This window comes from Molothrus ater, chromosome 17 (genome assembly GCF_012460135.2).
Source record: "Molothrus ater isolate BHLD 08-10-18 breed brown headed cowbird chromosome 17, BPBGC_Mater_1.1, whole genome shotgun sequence".
In the NCBI taxonomy this organism is placed as follows: Eukaryota; Metazoa; Chordata; class Aves; order Passeriformes; family Icteridae; genus Molothrus; species Molothrus ater.
The window spans coordinates 8,442,801-8,463,174 of record NC_050494.2 but is presented as its reverse complement, the minus strand read 5'-3'; the positions used below and the strand labels follow the sequence as shown (position 1 = coordinate 8,463,174).

Below are 20,374 nucleotides of genomic sequence, written 5' to 3'. Positions count from 1 at the left end.
CCATGACATTGCAGTTATGGTGCAAGGTGTTAAAATCTTTGCTACGATTGAGGGGGTTTGCTGGGGAGATATTTTGATAGCCCTGTGACCAGCCATGCAACCAGGCATGGAGGGGTTACAGCTCTGTGCTCTTGTGCCACCCCCTGAATTCTTTCTTAGCCCAAAATCGGCTTAGCCTGCATTCCTTGGGCTTAGGAGCTGCCCAGGTTTCTGGACCCTCTCTGGAACTCTCGGTGTGCCTGAAGCTGTGTGGAGATGGCTGAGAATTGCCTCAAAATGCAAAACCAAAGGAAAAAAAAAATCCCTGACCCCCAAGACCACTGATCTGTGTCCATATTGAGAATTTAGCAGAGGGTGCTCAGTGAATAATTCAGGGTCTCTGTATCACCACAGCTACAGGCTAATGGAGCTATTAGGATACAGTCTTTGCAGGAGTAACTTCGGAGTTTCTGTTATTGAAGGGTTAGGTCAGGTTATTTTCAAGTTTGGAAACTAAAATCATTGCTTTAAACCCAGACACACTTACTCCCTGGCTACACCCTGGCTTTAAAATGGTTCCACCCTAAACCAGCTTTAGCTCAATGCTCAGTGTCTGTTTCCTTTCCCCACCCTGCATTCCATTTTCCCCAGGCTCCCAAGCCCTCCTCCTCTTCCTCCTCCCCCTGGTAGCAGTTCTGATTCTGTTAATCTGCTTGAACTCCAGAGATCAGAGGCATTTCCCCTCTCTCGAGTGCCCTTCTCACTATTTTATTTATTCCTTGTGCTCTTCTTTAGGGAGATCTTAACTTTTCAAAAACCTTTTACCCCCTTTTTGGTTCTTTACTTTGAAATTATGAGTGAGAAATCAAGAAGCTTTTAGTACTTTAACATAAATTCTATTCCTGCTTTGCAATTAGCCCTGTTCAGGACTTTAATATCCTTATTTGCAGTACTGCTTTTGCATTAAAATGTAATAGGAATTAATTCTTAAGATGCAGTGCCTGGGAATCAAACCCAAGCTTTTCTGTACTGGTCTCTGATTAATTTTTTATTCTCTCTTTTTTTTTTTTTTCAAGGCACTTGTTTCTAAAGGTAAATATTTGTTCTGAGGATTTCCAGAGTTTATAACTCAGCATTCTGTCATATCATGAGTGCTAATATTCATATTTAATGTGGTACTTGAATGTTTTATTTCTGTCCCTTCGTGTTTGTGTCTGCCTCTGTCCTGAGGAGCAGCAGGGAATAGTGTCACTCCTTTTATTGCCTGAATTAAGAGACTTGGAAAAAGAGGTTAAGCTTGCACTACTGTTAAAGTGATAGTCTCAAATTACTCTACAATTCTCTGCATATTTTGGAGAAACAAGAGTGGCTTAAGGTATTTCTGCACTGCCCAGTCATTCCTGCTCCTGCAAGGATACTTTATTATCCCACTTTAGAATAATTTCTAAAACAATTAACTCACCCAGTTTAACCATTTCTCTCTTTTTTGGATTTGTTCTATTCTGTCCTTTTTAGGAAGACCAGCAGTTGGCCAGGTTTGCTCTGTAGCCTGAGGAACAGTTGAGTTGAGGTCACTGACAGGAGGTGGGGGAGCAGCAACAAGCAGCAGGGTTTGGGCCAGGAGCTCCTTTTGCTGACCACAGGAAAGTGTCTGCAGAACTTGCAGAACTTGATTCAATGGTAGAAAAACAAATATTACGGGAAAGAGATGAAAATTGATTTTTTTTTCTAGGTACCTGGAGCAGTAGAGGGAATTTTCCAGTTACTTGTTCACTGATTACTGTTTTGAGGAAGAGAAAGATGGGGATACACTTGTGCTTGGAACATGCTGCTGGAATAGCAACATAAAACCAGGTCATATTTGTGTAGAACAAGGCTGGTTTATTTTAGCAGTAGTGTTCTAGAGCTGGTGAGGAGAATGTTTCTGTTGGTAAAACACAGAGAGTGAACATCCTATGACTGTAGGCTGGAAAGTTATATTGGAGCCTCAGCTGGCATGGGCTCCTCCTGAGCCCTCCAGAAACAGGAGCAGCACTGGAAATTGGCACTTTGCTGCAGGACAGCGTTTTTGAGAACTCAAATCCTGACAGTCCCAGGTCACCCTGCTTTAAATGGTGGTGGAGAAGCTGTGGTAGGGCTCAAACCTGAAAGAAGAGGGTTGGGAAAGCACAGCCTGAAGGAAACCAAGTTTTTGATTCCATAAGGATTCACTTAAGATATCTTACAGCCTTCAACATAAAGAGAGTTTTTAATGATCATATGTGTTGTGGTTAAATATCTATGTTTTCTTGATTGTTTCCTGCTTGAGGAAATTGGAGCTGATTCTGAATGCTGTGCACATTTATTGTATCCACATGTCTGCTGTTATGGTTGTAAAATAGTGCAAATCAACCCAAATATAGCTCATGGCATCACTTCCCCATGTAAATATTGCAGTGGGTGAGAATGCTGGGGTTTGCTTAACAAATAGTGAGTTGTGAAACACTTTTGGAAGATTTCTGTTAGAAAGGAGGAGGGAACTGAAATACAAGCTTCAAGGATATTTTTAGCAGCTGGTAAAAGATTGTAAAAGATTGTCATTTTGCTGCCAGCCTGTGTGCTCTTTTTTTTTTAATTCCCAATCAAAAACCACACTATGAAATGAAAGGTTTTTTTTTCTTTTTTTTTTTTCCCTGAGAGTTTAAAAATTAATTGCCTTTTGTACAGAAGGAGATCAAGCCAAACCTTCCTAAACTTACAGAAGAAACATCATCCCTGGAATTCTAGATAAAATCAACTGTCAGGCAGATACTTGACCCAGATAGGTTGAAGAACCTCAGAAAATTAAGTCTTTTATTTCACCTAAGTTTTTTTGGGTCACATTCTGTCAGTGCACCTGAAACAAAAGCTGAGTTTAAGTGGCTCCCACTTTCCTTTGGTACTGAATTGCACCCCCACGCTCTCCTGCAGTTGTTCCGGTGAAAATCTCTGTGTGACCATGTAGAGAACCAGACTGGAGAGCTGATCTGCATTTAAATATAACTTTTTTTAAATAAATCAATTTATTTTTAACATATTGGTTCCTGTCTCAAGTTCAATCACGACTATATGTGTAGTCTTGGTGCCACTGAGGGAGTAGCAGGGGAGGGTGCAGGAATTTGGCATGGGAGAAGTTGCTGACGCTGGGATCTCTTCCCTTTCTGCTTGTAAACAGAAAAAAAATTGTGTTTTCCATCACACTAAAAATTACCCAGCTGTGTGCAGGAGATCCAAAACATCTGCCCCACATCCATCCCAAGCTGCTTCCAGGCCTGATGCTGTTGACTTTGTTCATTAACAACTTGTGTGGTGGGATGTTGGGTGGCACCAGGCTGGGAGGGGTGATTGGCTGGAAGGCAGCGGTGCCAGGCACAGCAGCAGTTCCACCAAGACAAGTGTGAAGTCCTGCATGTGGCACAGGAGAGCCCTGTGCAGCAGGCTGCGTTGGCAGCCAAGGAGAGAAAAGCAGCTTTGCAGAAAATGTCTCCTGGTGAGCAAGGAGCTGAAGAGGAGCCTGTGTGCCCTCACAGCCAGCAGAGGCTGGCTGCCTGCCTTAGGAACAGCAGTTGGAGTTCAGGATCCACTTTGGGGATCTCCAGGCCAAAAAAGACTTTGACAAGCTTGAGCAAGAGCAGCTGAGGCCATCAAGATGATGTGTGAGGAGAGGCTGAGACAGCTTGGTTTAAAATCTTGGAGAAGAGAAGGGGGGTAGGTGGATTATCCAGGGCCAGACCCTTCTCAGATGTGGGCTGAGAAAGGATGAGAGGTAATGGATGAGTTACAGGAAGGGAGATTCTCACAGGGTGAAAGGAGGAGATTCTTCACAAAGTGGTCAAAAGGTGGAGAAAGGACCTGGGGAAGTTGTACTCTGTCTTCCCTGCTGATATTCACAACTGGGCTGTACAAGCCACTGGAATCTTACTCTAAAATAGCTCTGAAGTCGCTTTCAACCTAATTTATTCTGCAGTTCTTAAAGATGACTCCAGGTGACAGAGCAGTAATGCTGCCCTAGGTCAGGATGACTTCTCACTCCCCTGTCTGCTGGTGATGCTGCTTCAGATTAGGTCCAGCTGCTCCTCTCTCCAGACTGGATTTTCCTGGGTTCTTGCCTTGCTGACAGCAGGACTCCTGTCCCCAGAGGTGTCTGCCCTTCAGTTCACCTTTCCACCCTCACTCTGCCAAATTGGTTCCTGCAGGTGGGGTGAGCTACAGAAAAGGCTCAGGAGCTTTTTGTGGCAGCTACCTTGAATTGCCAATGTCTTTGGGGGCTGTGGGACTTGCAGGGAGTTTACTGCAGATGCTGAGGGGTGAGACTCCAGCTGAGGAAGGTGTGCTCATGAACCACCCCTGCACTCCAGTGCAGCTTGGGAGGGCTCCTCAGAGATTCCTGAAATTTGCCAGGCAGGTGGAGAAACACACAGGAGCTGCTTTAAAGCTCTGTAAATGGTAGGTGAGGTGCTGTTCCTCTCCTTTGAAGGATTCCTGTGCCTGTGGCTGGCTCCCCCTCACTGCTGGGGGTCACCTCTGTCACACAGCCCCAGAGACTGGGGCCACCACGTCCCTGCTTTGTGCTCCTGCCACCCTGATCGGGGCTGTGAGGAGGAGATGACAGATTTCTGATCCCCTCTTACCTCCAGACTGTGATGAAAAGAGCAATATTGAGAGAGAGAGACACCTTGCAAAACGTTGCCTTTAGTTCTTGGGAATAAAGCTTGTTTCTGCTTTGAGTTTTCCAGCAGCAGATGCAACCTTGTATGGCTTTTATTCACTCCTTTCTCCCTTCTCATGGGTTTAGTTCTCCAGCTCCTGATTTCTAGGTGTTCCAACTGTCTACATGAGAGAGCAGGAATAAAGGATGAAAAGAGGAAAAATAATTTTAAAAAAAGAACTATGAAAGAGAATAATAGCATTGGGAGTCTGGGAAACCCCACTGGGGGTTTACTGAGAAGGTTAAAACACAGTACAAACAAGAAATAAGTGGTGTGAGAGAAGCAGACGCTGAGGAGGTACTTTGGTAACAGCTGAGTTTAAGCTGTAATGAGAAAAAATGACAAAAGCAGGGAGAAGAAATACAAGAGCGAAAATTGGTTTGTGTATTAAAGTAATTAATTAAAGTAGTAAATGGAGTCTTTAAAATGGAGCCTTTCCTTGCTGTTTCTGGGATGGCATGTGTGTTTTGTTCAGTTGTTGGACTGGGTTTAATGCTTTTTACTGTCAGCTTCTTCCTAGATCTTTGAAAATAAATTATCACATTAACATTTGGATACTTTCAGTACATTGCATTACTTTGATTTGTGCCATAGCCCTTTCCAAGGGGCTGACAGATGTCTGTAGTGCTTGATTTTTTGTGATTGGTGCAACTTGCTTTTCCCATTCCTGGGTTTGTGACAGGAGCTCGGTTTATAGGACTTCCAGAGCTCACACAGTAGCCACCCTGAGTGTGCTGGGAATATTTTACTGCTCCTGTTGTCTTGGTGTGAGGTCTGTTCCTCTTCATGGATCTGTTAAAGCCTGCCTGGTCTGTGTGGCTGGGAATGAAGTGTGTTTTGAGCTCAGTTGGGATGGGTGACCTCTGTGAAAAGGTGCTTGCAGTCCTTGCATCCCTGTTATGTGATGCTTCATGTGTAGTTAAGAACTTTACTGTTGTTTTCAGAATTGTATAGAAGTACTGTGACCAAAATTGTCAAAAAATAGGCTCTGTGTTTTATTTGACAATAAAAGCTAACAAGAAAATATTCACCCAAGTCAACAAATTTAAGAAAGCTTTTCTAAAGCTTCTGTGTTTTGGAAAGTAGGCTGGTGTAATAGAATAACTGCAAAATAATGATTTGCTAAAGAGACTAATGAGCTCAGTTTTCAAGCAGCATTAATGCCGTGTTTAGCTCGGGATTTCCTGCGTGTGCAGCCCTGCAGTCACAGGGCTGTCCCAGCAGGGTGAAAAACGAGCTCTGGAGGGCTGGGATGGAGCTCTGGGCCCGTGGCAGTGAATAATTGCAGAATAGAAGCTCATTGACTAAAGCCTGGTTTACATGGGGCTGAGGCACTGTAGTAAACAGTTTGGATTACTGGGAAGTGATGGATGCTTTTGATTCATATAATTCTTTGGCTAAATCTTGTCAAAAGGAGCTGCATTCTAGAGAAAAGAGAAGTGGTTTTGGAGGCACTGTGGAGAGGAACTTGGTGCATTTTTTTGGGTTTTGGTGTGCTGAGAGTATTTTAGTACTTATGTGACTAAGTGGATATTTATTTTGCCATAATGTGTGTTTGATTAGATTACATCAGCTATAAATACTGGAAGCTCTGAAGCATCTATTTCACTGTCTGTCTCTAATCTTGGCTTTTGAGGAACATTTAATGTCTTGTTGTGGTTACAATTAATCTGCGTGTGTTTTAGCAATTAGTGTTTATGTGCAGCGGGCAGCAGCCAATGCTGGCAACTGTCAATCAGCAGCTGTAGCAGGCTCTGAAAAGGAGTGCAGAAAGCACAAGGTGATTCCCTGCCTGCCTGGTTATTTGGGAATGCAGTTTTGTGGGCAAACACCCTTTGTGGCCTGAGTTATGTGCTGTGATTCCCCATGCAGGCGGTGGGACAGTGGTATTATTGTGGCTGTGATGTGATGAAGCTCTGTTACCTTACCAGTTTAATGGGCTAGAGTTTCATTTGCTTCCTTAACCACTTTTTGTAACAGCTGCTGGTTTTTACTGTCTTGTAGTTTTTCTTTATGTAGGCATGCTGGCTTGTTTTTAAAAAACCTTCATTATCATCTAGAAAAGTGGATATCCTGTGAGCCCCTAACGGAGGGATGACAAAATACATAAAAATTCAAAGCATTTCAATTCTTCTGCTTGGCTAAGATTTAATAAAACTGATAATATGAAATTATACAAGCAAAACACAGATGGAGGAGGGAAAATGGCTTGTTTTAAACAGAGAGCATCTCTGGTAGTACACAGTTATGAACTTCCTACTGTGTTTGTAGCCCCCAGCCTTGGGCATTCCCTACCTCTCCAGGGTGTGGGAGCACTCTGCCTATGATTGCTTTTTCCTTCTTCTTTGCTTTGAGGTTGTTTGTTTTTTTAAGGAACAACTTTAGCAGTAGGATGTACTGGCAGAACAGTGCAGCTTAGTTAAACCAATCTGAACATGTTCTGGAATCTGATATGCCCTGAGCTGGGACTGGGAAATTTGCTGGCTGCTCCTGGCTCTGCAGGCTGGGCACCTTGAGCGAGTCCCCACGTCTTTCTCAGGCAGCCACCACCTGTGAAATGGAGATAAAAATAATGCTCTTCCTTCAGCTGTTTTCCAGGTTACAGGAGGTGGGCACGGTACCAGTGTCCTCATTGGCATTTTTTAATAAGGCTCTGCAGATTAATGCCTTGCCCTGGTTTGACAGTTGTGGAAACCAAGGGCTGGTTTGTCCCCCTCTGCCTCCTCCCTTCTCCTGAGCTTCTGTGCAGGAGTGAGTTTATTGCAGTGCTGTGTGTGGACAACACCTGAATTCCTTGCCCTGAAGAGTGCAAAGTGAATTTATGGAAGCAGTAGGTATTAATTTTGTAAGTGTTCTACCACTGGTTTGAGCTCTAATAGTTCCCTCTTGCATAAAGTAGATTTAAATCTCTTTTAAACTAGGAGGCAATAAAATATTCAGGATCTGTAAAACAGCTTCTTTCTCCACCTGATAGCTCATTATCTGTGCTTTCTCTTTGGATATGGATTTTTTTTCCTTCTCCCTGATAGGAGAAATGCCACAAAGGCATAAGTTTGTTGGGAAGCTTCAGCTCCGTTTGCCAGGTGCTCAGCTGGGCTTTGAGTGTGTCAGCTGTGTTTGCTGCTGCAGATTGTGGAGTAGGTAATTGCAATTTGTTTTATGCACTTTTAAATGGGCTAACAGCCCTTTTTGTGTGTAATTTTTTGTTGTTTCATGTGAAGAATAGAGAGGAGTCTGAGAGTCATTTTTCTTTACACAAAAATACATAAATTATTTAAGCTGATAAGAGAGTCAAAGTTCAAACAACGGAGGCTCTTCAATTAGACCTCCCCAAATATACAACAATAAACTGTGTTTTTGCAGGAAGAAGTTTACTTTATCATAACTTTTGTTTGGTTTTGATTGGGTTCAGTAATTGATATATTTGTTACTAATATGTTATATTTTTATACAGTTTCTTTGTAGTTACATGTTGTAAAGTGGCTGATCAGTTTGGGGTTTTTTAACTGTAACATTTCTGTATAAAAGCCACTTTGTGAAATATGCTGGTAACCAGTGGTTGCTGTGTATTTTTCAGAAAGTGACCCTAAGGGGTTTATACCCATCACCCCACTATTAGAGGCTGTTTATTACTGGGCTTCTCAAAACCTTCATAATGGGGAAGAAACAAAGAGTGAAAATTTGGGCTAAGTGGAGTGTAAAATTAGGGAGAAAACACAACTTAAACCTTTGAATGTAATTTCACTACTAGCAAACTATCCTGAAATCTTAGTTTAAGATAAATAATCTTATCCAGGCTGTGGATAAAATACACATCCTCTGCCCTGTCTTCATAATGTGTGGTACTGAACTGAAGCCCAGGTGGTGAGGCAGGAGGGAAGGGGCTGGAAAAACAGAACCCCCAGGTGTGGGGCAGGAAAAGGGTTCAGTAATTGATATATTTGTTACTAATGTGTTATATTTTTATACCGTTTCTTTATAGTTATATAGTTTGTTATATGTTGTAAAGTGGCTGATCAGTTTGGGGTTTTTTTACTGTAACGTTTCTGTATAAAACCCATCCTGTGATATATGCTGGAAACCAGTGGTTGCTATGTATTTTCCAGAATCCCAAGGGATTTATACTCAGTACTCCACTTTTAGAGGCTGTTTATTACTGGGCTTCTCAAAACCTTCATCATGGGGAAGAAGCAAAGAGTAAAAATTTGGGCTAAGTGGAGAGAAGTGTTTTTTCTCCCTAAAGTTAGGGAGAAAACACAATTTAAACGTCTGAATGTAATTTCAGCACTAGCAAACTATCCTGAAATCTTAATTTAAGATAAATAAGTAGTCTTATCCAGGCTGTGGATAAAATACACATCCTCTGCCCTGTCTTCATGGTGTGTGGTACTGAACTGAAGCCTGGGTGGTGAGGCAGGAGGGAAAGGGCTGGAAAAACAGAACCCCCGGGTGTGGGGCAGGAAAAGGGGGATGAGGGCAGGAAAAGGGGGATGAGGGCAGGAAAAGGGGGCTGAGGGCAGGAAAAGGGGGCTGAGGGCAGGAAAAGGGGGGCTGAGGGCAGGAAAAGGGGGCTGAGGGCAGCACTCCCGTGCAAAGCAAAGCCAGCAGAAGCGTTGCTGCCTTCCTGGCTGTGCTCGTGCCCCGCGGTGGGGCCGCTCCCGCAGTTCCCCCCGTCTCTGACCGCGTCTCCCCCGCTGCAGGCGCCGATGCGGCCGGGACGGAGCCCAGCAGCTCGGACAGCCGGGTGGAGCGGCCGGAGCCCTACAGCAACGTGGAGGAGGCGCTGCTGGCGGGGGAGTCCAGCTACATCCAGCAGCCCCTGACTCCGGACAAGGAGGATGCGCTGCAGGCAGCCACTGTCGCCAACCTGCGTGCGGCTCTGATGAGCAAGAACAGTTTGCTGTCGCTGAAAGCCGACATGCTGAGCGAGGACAGCTCGCTGCTCTTCGAGTACCTCCCCAAAGGCACCCACTCGCTCTCCCGTAAGTTGGCCTTCTTCTGGTTTTTTTTTTCCTATATTTTTTATTTTTTAGTGTTGCTTTAAGGGAAATCTTTAGCGAGAAGAAAATAGAGGTCACCGCCTTGTTTGTTGATGCTGGTGTGTTTATATCCAGGTTTAAGTCCTGCTTAATCCCACTTTCCATAAAATATGGAAACTTTAGTCTGATATTGATCCAGCTTTGTTGTTAACTGCTGGTCATAGAAGAAAATACTCAGCCTGTAGTGCTTGCCCTGAGATTTCTGTTTGGCTCGTTTGCACAGTGGTACTTACAAACAAAACACAAAGTATTTGAGTCGTTATGGGAAAGGTTTTGAATCCAAACTTGATTGATGTTGAACAGCTTGAAGGTTGCTCCTGTGTCTATGGGAACAATTGGGATGTTGTAGATTGCATGATCTTTACTTCTTGCAGTTTAATTTTAGACCTGCAAGTAGTGAGCAGCTATTGATTTTGTTGTACTTGCACCTGGAAATGAATGTTTTTCTACTGGTGTTCTGTTGGAGACAGCCGATGTGAACCATTAGGTGTGGACAGCTGATTTTTCAGCATATTTTTGTGTTTTCTTCATTGTAGCCTGATTCTCTAGTGCATAAAGAAAGAAATTATTAATGCTGTATTTTAGTAATGCTCTGAGAAGGTCCATAATTTGTGAAATAGAATAGAGCAAGCAACAGTTTTCTGAATATTACACGTTAATTTCCAGAAGAAAAAGTGTATCTATGCTGAGAAAACTGACCAAGTAAATAGAATGAAAGGTCACTTAAGATACCTATTATTCTATTTTCTTTTGGTTCCTCAATGGGAAAAGATAGATAACTTTAATGGTCATAGAAGTAGAGAATGAATCACAGAATTGCAGAATGCTTTGGGTTGGAAGGGACTTTGAAGATCATATTTTTCCAGCCCCTTGTCATGGGCAGGGACACTTTCCACTAGACCAGGGTGCTCCCAACCCCATCCAAGTGGCCAGCTGACCCCTGGAGTTGTGTGACAAAGGGAAATAATTGCACAATGCAGTGTCAGACTTAGTGTCTCTTTTCACTTCTTGTGTCTGAACAGTGGGATTGGTTTTTTAAAAAAATCCAAGAACCTTCAAGTTTCTGTGCCTTATTCTGTAGCTTAAATATTTGTGGGGAATGGCTGATGCAGGGTTCTGGTTTCTTTCACAGTAACTCACTTCCCGAAGGCTCTCCAGTTAAATCAGATTTAGATGGTTCAGATTGGGCTGCAGGGTTGAAAATCCCTCAGTTGCAGTGGAGCAGCACAGATGTGGCTCAGTTCAGTGGCAGGGTGCCCTGAGCTGGCACAGGGAGGGGTGGGAGCCTGGGTCAGTGTGTGACTGTGGGTGATGGATGCACCACAGCTTCGGGTCTGTGGCTCCTGACAGGTGAAATCAGCAATTTCATCTTCTGTCTTGATAAATTGGAATAATGGCGGGGCTGCCCTCTATCCATCATCCTTCTCCTTGTTGGAGGATTTTAGGTTGTACTTAAAAACTGAAGCACCACTTGACATAAGATAAATGTGTACAAAGCAGTCATAAATCCAGGTTAAAAATTAGAGATTGCCCAGCCACCTGAGAAGCAGAGCTTGAGGAGGGGCATGGTACAGCAGGAGACAGCTGGGTTTAAAATAAAGCTTGATACAGGTAGAAAAGGGGGTAGTTGATATCTCATCGAGGGGTGCCATGGCCCAGAGGTCCTGTCCAGCCTGTATTTAAGGTCCTTATTCTCCAGTCTTCTCGCTGTTACTTGAATTTCATTCAGCTGAGCTTCAATTATCTCATCTTCATGGAAGCAAAGTGAAATGCCCAAGTCAAAAGGAACGCTGCCTGCTTGGTCTGTAGCTCTCATAGCAGTCAGGGATGTGGCTGTGGCCTGGTAAGAGGATTTTTATAGAAGCCAGGAGTTAAGAGACATATTTTTCTTTCATCTTATTCAGATTCACAGGTATCAATTTATTTTAGTCCCTTGAAAAAGATCTTGTGATATAAGATTCCCTTTTAAGTGGTCATTACTGAATACAACAGAACATCAAGTTTGATGAGAATTTTCAGTGTATAAAATGACAGTGAAGCAAGTGGTAGGAAGATGGTGGAGATGTAAAAGCACAGTCTAGGTTGGTGCTGGCTTTGTAGGTGTTTTTGACATTTTTCTTCAAAAACAATTTGAGGATGTTGAGTCATTTTAAGTCCTGTGTTATATTTAAAAAAAAAAAGGAGGAGTAAGTAGGTAGGAGCACAGTGAAAAAGCCTGAATTTAACAAGACAACCAAACCCAGCAGTTTTCATCTGTCTTGGTTTGAAAAGAAATGCACTAATTTCAGGGATTATAAGTGATCAGTCTCTCTGACTGTAAAGAAGTGAAGTGTTTTTTAATCTTGGCTGCTATCACTGGATTATCGTCTCTTAGAAAGCACTGCAGTACATAAGTGCCTGAAGGAGCAGTATTCAGGTTTTGTTTTGATTTTTTTCTTCCTGAAGGATAAAGGACTTAATGGAGGTGGACAGATGCAAAGAGGGTGTTAAACATGTTTAAAATTTGGATGAGCCATTTCTAAAGGGGATATTATTCTCAAAGTTACTGCACACATTAAAAGTTTTCACTTGATCTTCCACATAATTCTTCCTGTTTTAAAAATTAGAGGATATCCCAAGGTTTTCTTTTTACCACGTGTTCTTTTTAACTAATTTATTATCTGATCGTATGAGGTATGAACTTGTCATTCTGCTGGTGGAAAATGAAGCCCAGAATGTGTGTGTGGGGGTGTTGTATCACTATGGTGAATTTCTGAAGTTAGCCAGTTCAAACTCATTTAAAATCAGAAGGGAAAATTTAAATACCTTGCCATTTGGGTAGCACAGTTGCCAGATAACCTGCAGCTGAAGGGCTCTGAGAGTTTGATGTTCATGATGTGTGATCAAGATTGACGTTGTTCATATGCTGCTCAGAAACCTGGAACACTCAGATTTTGCAGAAAAAAAAATGTGTGAGTTACTCATGGGTAACACCGAGGCTGTCTGGGGAACTCTTGGTTACTGAACCTGCCTGGGTTATTGCTGGGGATGCCTTTCAGATAAGATATCATGAGAGTTTTCCTGCTCTTGCCATGTTTTCCTGGTTTGTCTCCAAAAGCAGGTGGTTGTTGTGTGATTTCCACTCTGCTCTGCAGAGCTCCTTGGTTTAATAACGTGTTTTATTTCATTTATGAGCCTGAACTTTGGTAGCATTGTTCCACATGGTTACATCACGCAGCCAGAAGTCTCAAAGGCTTCAGTCGAATGTTTTGAGATGGTTTTGCCAAGTATAATCGAGAGAAGGAGAATTTTAATTTTCATCAGAAAATGAGGTGGTTAGTTTGCATCCTTGTTTTCTCATTAAAAAAAAAGAAAACTTTCAGATCGTTGTGGGGGGACGACTCCCTTAAAGGGTGACTTCCACATTTCAGAATAGCATATTTGAAGGCTTTTTTATATGTCTAAGTTTGGCTTTTCCTGTTTACCCTGTGGCATCTGAAACTGTTTATAGAAGCAATTCCTATGAAGCTTCCAGTCCAAGTGATTACGTGGTACACAGAGCCCTTTTCTTTTGGGCAAACCAGCTAATAGGTTATTTTTAGTTAGTGGTTCATTGGAGCCAATAATCTATCCTTGCACTGAATGTTAAGAAATACATTTTACACAGTGGTCAACTTTCCCAGGAAGAAGTTAAAGGTATTCAGTTTTGTGTGGAATTTTCATACATGGTAAAAGAAGATTTAGGGGAGAATGGATGCAATTTTAAATGAGATACAATAACTTTGCCTCTTTTCCACAATATTTTACTGTCCAGCGGTCACAAGAATTCTGTATTCACACAAATATTGCTAAACCCTTACTTCATTTTCTGTGTGCAGAGCTGACTGAAGGAAAGTTGGTTTGATTCCTGATTTAGAAGTTAAAATACTTTTGCTTAAAATTCATTCTAGTACAAGTTTAGGAGGGAAAAAGGTTTCTCACAGTACAAGTCAGAACTGACATAAATCTATGTTCTTGTGTACAAAATGTGGGTCATTGATGTGGGTTTCTCTCTTCTTGTGTTACTTGCAGTTGTTGAAACCAAATAAATACTGATTATTGTTTGAAAACTCACCTTTGTTGTGTTGTACATCTTTGTATGTTTGTATACCTTGGATGATAGTTTATTGCTTCTCTGTGCTATATTTCATTGCTTGTTCATTAGCCTTAGTTTTTGCTTTAAGTGCAGAGGTTTTTTGGAACCTGTGAAACTCTGGGAAGGTGCTAATAAAGAATTCATCAAGCCAGGCCCCACTGGTTTATCTTTACTGTGTGCTAAAATACCATTAGTTCAAAGAATTGTAACCCAGAGATGCCTTTGGGGCAGTTTGAATCGGTTTGGGATGTTCAGGGGTAAAAAAAAAGAATCTGTGTCTGTGTAGGCAGGAATTCTGCCATGGACCTGTAGAGCTGGATTCCTGGTAATAGTTTCTAAGAGGAAATACTGATGAATTCCTTTTTCCCCCTGAATTCTTTTCCTATCTTGAATTTCTGGTATTTTGTTGTCCTACATTAAAATGATGACAGCAGCAGATGAGCAGCACCTGAAGGAAACCATGGAGCTTTGTTATCCCAGCTGAACAGCGTTAACTCAGCTGGGAAAGATATTGATCTGCCATCAAAGCAGAGGAAAGCAAATCAAGCATCCAGCTTGTGGCACAAGAGCAGAATTTCCTTTGATAGCTGATAAAAAAGTAAGGTTTGGGATTGTTCACATTTTGAAACTTGGTGTGGTTTCACTCGAGTGCTTTGTTGTCACCGAGATCACAGCGCATTGTATTCGGACACAGTGTAAACTGTGACTTGTTGTTTGTAGCTGCATTAAAAACTGGGAGTTTTATATCCCTGAAGGTTTCCATCAGACTCTTTTTTGCTGGAAATGAAAAAGCCTTTAGGGCATTGAGTGCTTTAAATATGAATTTGTTTATTTTATGCCATATTTGCTTCTGGATTTGCGACCTTGCATTTCAAAAAGAACAAACTACTCAGTATGTCATTCCAATATTCAGTCAAGGCATGTGCTAAAGTTTGTACAATAATTTATAGTGTACAGTGATATTGATGACATGGTCTTTATTTGTATTTAGCTTTGCCATTGATCCTCAGGGCAGTTTCTGGAATATTGTTTTCCATTTGGCTGTTGCTACAGTGTAGGCGAGGGCTGGACACAGCAAGTTTTCCTTTTGAATGATGGGAGATTTTTAGACTGTAATGACTGTCAGGTATAATCGAACAGTTTTGTACAAATATTTGAACCTCCATCCTTGCTAAATAGAGAGTGACAGGAATCCTTTTTTCCATCTTTTGTAAAGCACTTTGAGATCAAGTACTGACAGTCCAATATTAAATAAACCACCACGGACAGATCTTGAGATCTGAACCTGTGACATAAACTTTCAAGAAAGTTACTGGAATGAAGCTTGATGTTTCCTTAAAGGTGGAAGTGTATGTGTTCAGAATGATGCTTCTCCAAGAGAAATGTGGATATTTGTGCTGCACTGTGCTCCTTTCTCCCGACGGACTCTGTAGTGACCGAGCCCTGCGACGTCACTCCAGTACACACAGACATTTGGGTGGGGAGGCTGGTTTAAAAAAAAAACAACCAACCCATCAACCAGAAAGACCAAAAGCCTGGCATCCCTGTCCTGCTGCATTCCCTCCCACTGACAGAAGATGAGCTGCGAGTGCTGGGGCGCTGCCTTTGCGAGGCCGTTTTTAAAGCCACCAGCTGGTGCTCGTTCACGTGGGTGAGATTCGTTTCCTGTGTTCCCCAGGGCCTGGCACCAGCTCGAATCCCTCAAGGGCTGAAAGTGATGGCAAAGTGGAAGCACCATCTCCCCCGCTGCCTTCAGCACACCTTGCCACTCAGAGCCCCACCAGGATCTGCTCTTCTGGTGAAATGTCACCAGAAACTGGGATAAAAGGAGAGGTGCCTTCCTCAACCCAGGTAAGATTGAGGGGGGGTGGAAAGGGGGAAATACAAAGAATTTGAAATGCAAAGGTGTCTGTTTGATCAAATCCTTCCCAGTTAGGAGTATTTTGAAAGATCTGATACCTTATACTTTAATCTGTGAGCTTTTTTAAAAAAAAATACAGGTTGTTTTAAAACTAGAAGTCTGTTGAGGGTCAGGACTGGTGCTGTCCCAATTTTAGTCTTTCCGTCTTACCTCAACAGAACTTCTGTTCAAAAACCTCTGAGTTTTTTAAACATGAATGCCCTTTTTATTGTGAATCTCTTCATTTGCACAACATTGCACACTAGCATGTAATAATGGCATGAGACCTCATCTACCCATTGCTCACTTCTGGTGTTGGGCATTTGGGTTTCTTGTAACTGTCTAAATTCAGACAGAAGTGGGCTGGCTCTCTATTACAGAAGTTTGACCTAAAATCCATAGCTTTCTGCAGCATTTCTTGTTCTTAATATTTTTGAACGATACTCGATTAAACAAATGGGTGGAAAACAGATTTTGCTTTGCCATCCCTGTAGAGCAAAGTGAGCTGGTCTGCATAGACCTGCCGGGGCTGCAGCACGCCTCTGCCTCATACAGGGCTGCCATCTGCCACACGCTGGCATATCGCAAAGGATTTATAAGAAAAAAAAAGATAAAATCAGCTTCTAGTTAGAATTTGGATCAGCAGTGCCAGAGGGCATTGCAGAAGAGGAGCTATGCAGAAGGTGTTTGTGTTCTACTGACTCTTCTGTGTGGAAAGGAAAAGTACCTGTGAAGGGCTAAGGGAGAATTTTCCAGTTCTGTTGTATCAGCTAAAAATATCCTGTCCAGCATTTCCCACTGGCCTGAGTGGGAGCTACAGATGTTTAGTGAGACTGGAAATTGAGTAGTTATCCAAGTCTTAAACAGGGATGTTGATTACTGTCTTCAAAACACCGAATGATAAGGTGTTTTGAGGCAAGATAAAGGCCCAGTTCACTGCTCCAGCAGTGAAAGCTTTGTAAAGGCACTTTGAGGTGTCAGGCCAAACGACTGAGCCTCCCTTGGAGAAGGGACGAAGGCAATGATGGGAGTCAGAGCTCTGCCTATGGGAAAGCTTCTTGTCAAGGCCTGCCCTAACTTCCCTGTGCTTTTCCTTTCCTTTCCAGGCAGCCTTTGATAGATTGCTGGCACTTTGGCAGTTTGATAACTCTGACTCAGGTAAGCAGAGAGAAAAATACACCTTTAAACTGTCATTATTTTATACCAGAAGAGGCTGATCCGTGCGTGTGTACCCGTGGTCCTGTTTCAGATTCCAGTTTCCCAAGATCTGAAGACACAGATGTCACCTCTGATGGGACCTTGCTGGACTCAGCCCTGGCCACGAGGCTGACCTGTGGCTTCTGCAGGAGGGTGTTCCAGCGTGCTGAGGAGCTGCAGGAGCACATCCACAAGCACACCCTCTCCATGCTGCTCCCGCTCGACTGCTCCCAGCCCGGCCTCACCACCGGCCAGCTCGGCCGCTTCCAGTGCTCCAAGTGCCCCGCCAGCTTCACCCTGAAATCCAACATGGAGCGGCACGAGAAGACCATCCACTGCCACTGTAAGAAGATGCAGTGTCCTCACTGTGCCAAGCTGTTTCGGGACAAGACAGACTTAAAGCGGCACCTTCTGTCCGTGCACTCGAGCGAGCGCGCCTTGGTCTGTCTCTGCTGTGGGAAGGGCTTCGGAACCCAGAAGAGCCTCAGTAGCCACCTGAAAATGTGTTCCCTGGGCTCTGCCCACCTGGCTGGGCTGGAGCTTATGGACAGTGTAGGGCCAAGCCAGGATCCTGAGGATGCATAGCTGCTGTTGTTGTTGTATACAAGATGCTTCCTCGAACTAGGAAAAGCAAATCGTGCCATGGTTCTTGTGCTGCAAATAAATGTTCACAGGTGTAATTTCATAGAGTGATTCCCCAAAGGTGATCAGTTGGGGTTGTGCTGGTTCCAGATGCTGTGTCACTGCAGCCTTGTGGCAATTTTTGTGCAAAGATAACTTTTTTTGGGTCCATAAAACGAGCACTTCGACTGTTTTATTGGAGTGCTCATTCTGTGTTCTGACACTGCCTTGAACTGCTTTATCAGTTGATCTCAAAGTGCTTTATAAAAGAAATGGGGATGTTTTCCTCCAATTCCTCTGGAAAATAACATCCCTCAGGTTGTTGAAAGTGCTAGCAATAGAATTAATAATAGAATTCAATTCTGAGTTCTGCTCTAGTGCTCTGTCCATTAGACCATTTGGGCATTCCAGGGATTTTCACTGTGAACCTAGGAGCTGTGGAAGCACAGGGTTGCTGTTTGTAAAGTGGTTTTCTATATCTTTCAAAGGAGTAAAATACACTGCTTGTTCATATGTCCAGTAGGGTATGTTACTTGGGCTTGAAAGTTGTTGCAAGGCTTGCATCTTTTATTGATACTGTATTTCAGTACTTTCAGGGCTTTTTTTTAAATAACATGCTTGAGTTTGGCTGTGGTTTGCAGGGATTCTGTACATTTTTGTGACTCTTTTGGTTTATACACTGTAATTAAGTTAGCCAGGCTGAGTGTGGAGGTGTTGAAACAGAGGAAGGAGGCTTTACATAAATTTAATTGTAACTTGGGGTGTGCATACAGAATCAGTAATGGCTGCTCCTGGTGGGTAGAAATCTGTAATTCCTGTTTCATTCTATGAAATTCACTTATTTTTTTAAAAAATTAAATACTTGTGTGTCTATTGCTATATATTTACATACAAAACCAGATTATGCTAACTGTGAAATGAAAGTAGCATAATTAAGAGCAGTGCTTCCCAGCTGCTCTGTGTGCAGCACAGCTTGTCAGCATGTGGGGTTTCTTTCCTCAGTGTGAGACAGCTGAGGAGAAAAAAAAAAACCAACTTCCACAAATGTTCTCTGGAGTTCTTCAGGGAAGTTCTTTCTCATTATGCTGTTGCATCTCAGGGGGACAAAAATGAGCAATACTTAGTTGTGCACAATGTGGACTTAGTGAGGAGCTTCTTCCCAGCCCTTTCCTATGGAAAGGTGAATGAGAGCCCACCAGGACCTGCTGCCCTTGGGCTTGTGGAGGAGGAACAGGAGCTCTGCTCCACCTGATCCTGCTGGGAGCTGCAGCTTCAGGGACACAGCTCCGTGCCACGCCAGGGCTGGGAAGCTGGAGTTTCCCTGCTTGGCTTAGCTCTTACCCTTTATTTGATCATTCTGCAGTCAGAACTGAGGATAAGTTCCCATGTAATCACTGTAGTACTCTTTAATCATTTGGGTTTAGATGCTATGCTTTTTGCAAAGTCAGGTTCATTTTTTCCGCTCTCGTTCCTGTTGACATCTTTGGCATGGGAGATCTCGGCTGTCTGGGAGTGTGTGTAGCTTTTACTGTCAGCTTCCCTTGTGACAGATGTCAGAGTAATTGCCTCATGATTTATTTTGCTCTTAAATAATCAGCTAGTGAGAAAGGAGGAAGCTGAGCCAGAAAACAAAGTTGTAACCCGATGAATCTTATCTGGAAATTTGGGAGCAGCAGGGAAGGATTTGTCTGACTTGGGAAAGTAAGATGCCAACAAAAGCAATTTCAGCAAACTTTAAAAAGTTTCATTACATAATAATAGTTAATGAGGTTTCATGTTTGCTGATTTTTCTTGTATTTTAGAATTTAATTAAACAGAGAATTCTTTTTCTGCTGTCTCTGATAGAGGTTTTAGTAGTATTTTCCTTGGCCTGTGCATCAGAGTGCTTCCTGACTTCAGCACTGGGAATTTCCAGTGCTTCCCTTCAGGATCAGGACTAGGTTTTTTAAATTGTTAGAACTGAAGGGTATAACAAGGCAGAGCTTTATTGGGTTTTTGTAGGACAGGTGCTAGAAGCAGGATTTTACTGTTAGGAAATAGCATGGGAAGCTGATGGGAGGTGTGAGTCTGACAGTTAAATTGAACCTTCCTATTTATAACCTTAAATATAAAGGGGATTTAGCGGACAAGAATTCTCCTGAAGTTTGTGAGTTCTTTCTAATAACCCAAAGAATGGAGTATGTTAGTGATTATTAACTAGGTGACAGTTTACAGAGTTACTCCAGAGCGGCTCCATCAGGCATCATAATGCATTTCCTTCACTCTCAGGGATGTAGGAACCTGTGTCCTTTAGCAGCCTCAGTGAAACAGGTTACTTGAGATGACAATACCAAAGATTTTTTCCCAAGCATTATTGTGTTGGTTTTAAAAACACACATTTCCATAAATATTTTAGTGGCATTAAGGACACAGATTTTTACTGTGTCACTGTTTCTATTTCCTTCTCCATTTCTTGGTGCTGTGTCCAGGAGCTCTTTACCCATGGTGCTGCTGTTTATCACCTCGATGATCATGTTAAAGATGATTTCTTAGGACCTTAATGCTGCTACACTTAATGCTGCTATAAAATATTGTTGTTTAGACAAAGGATGATTCTCATACCAAAGCTGGTATTTATGCATTAAATAGATTTACTGTGGGGGCATATATTTTACAGGACTGTGAAAATGTTAATGCTGCAATATGCAATTATTTTTCTGACCATGCTGCTGTTTTTGAGGTGTTTCCTTCTGTAGATACCAGAACTAAATATGTGGCTATTTGGTGCAAAAATAGTTTTCAATAAAACTATAGCTGC

At 42.6% G+C, this 20,374-nt stretch overlaps 1 protein-coding gene across 4 annotated transcripts in view; it reads left to right on the top strand.

The window, feature by feature from the left end:
- ZBTB46 (zinc finger and BTB domain containing 46) overlaps nt 1-20,374 on the top strand; it is a 48,535-nt gene that overhangs the window by 22,472 nt on the left and 5,689 nt on the right. For 3 of the 4 annotated variants that reach the window (XM_036395801.2, XM_036395799.2, XM_036395802.2), the window contains exons 6-9: nt 9,407-9,688; nt 15,538-15,710; nt 16,866-16,917; nt 17,009-17,299. In XM_036395801.2, coding sequence (XP_036251694.1) covers nt 9,407-9,688; nt 15,538-15,710; nt 16,866-16,917; nt 17,009-17,299 — 798 coding nt within the window. The remainder of the gene's footprint in view (nt 1-9,406; nt 9,689-15,537; nt 15,711-16,865; nt 16,918-17,008; nt 17,300-20,374) is intronic. The other variant, XM_036395803.2, reaches the window with a different exon arrangement.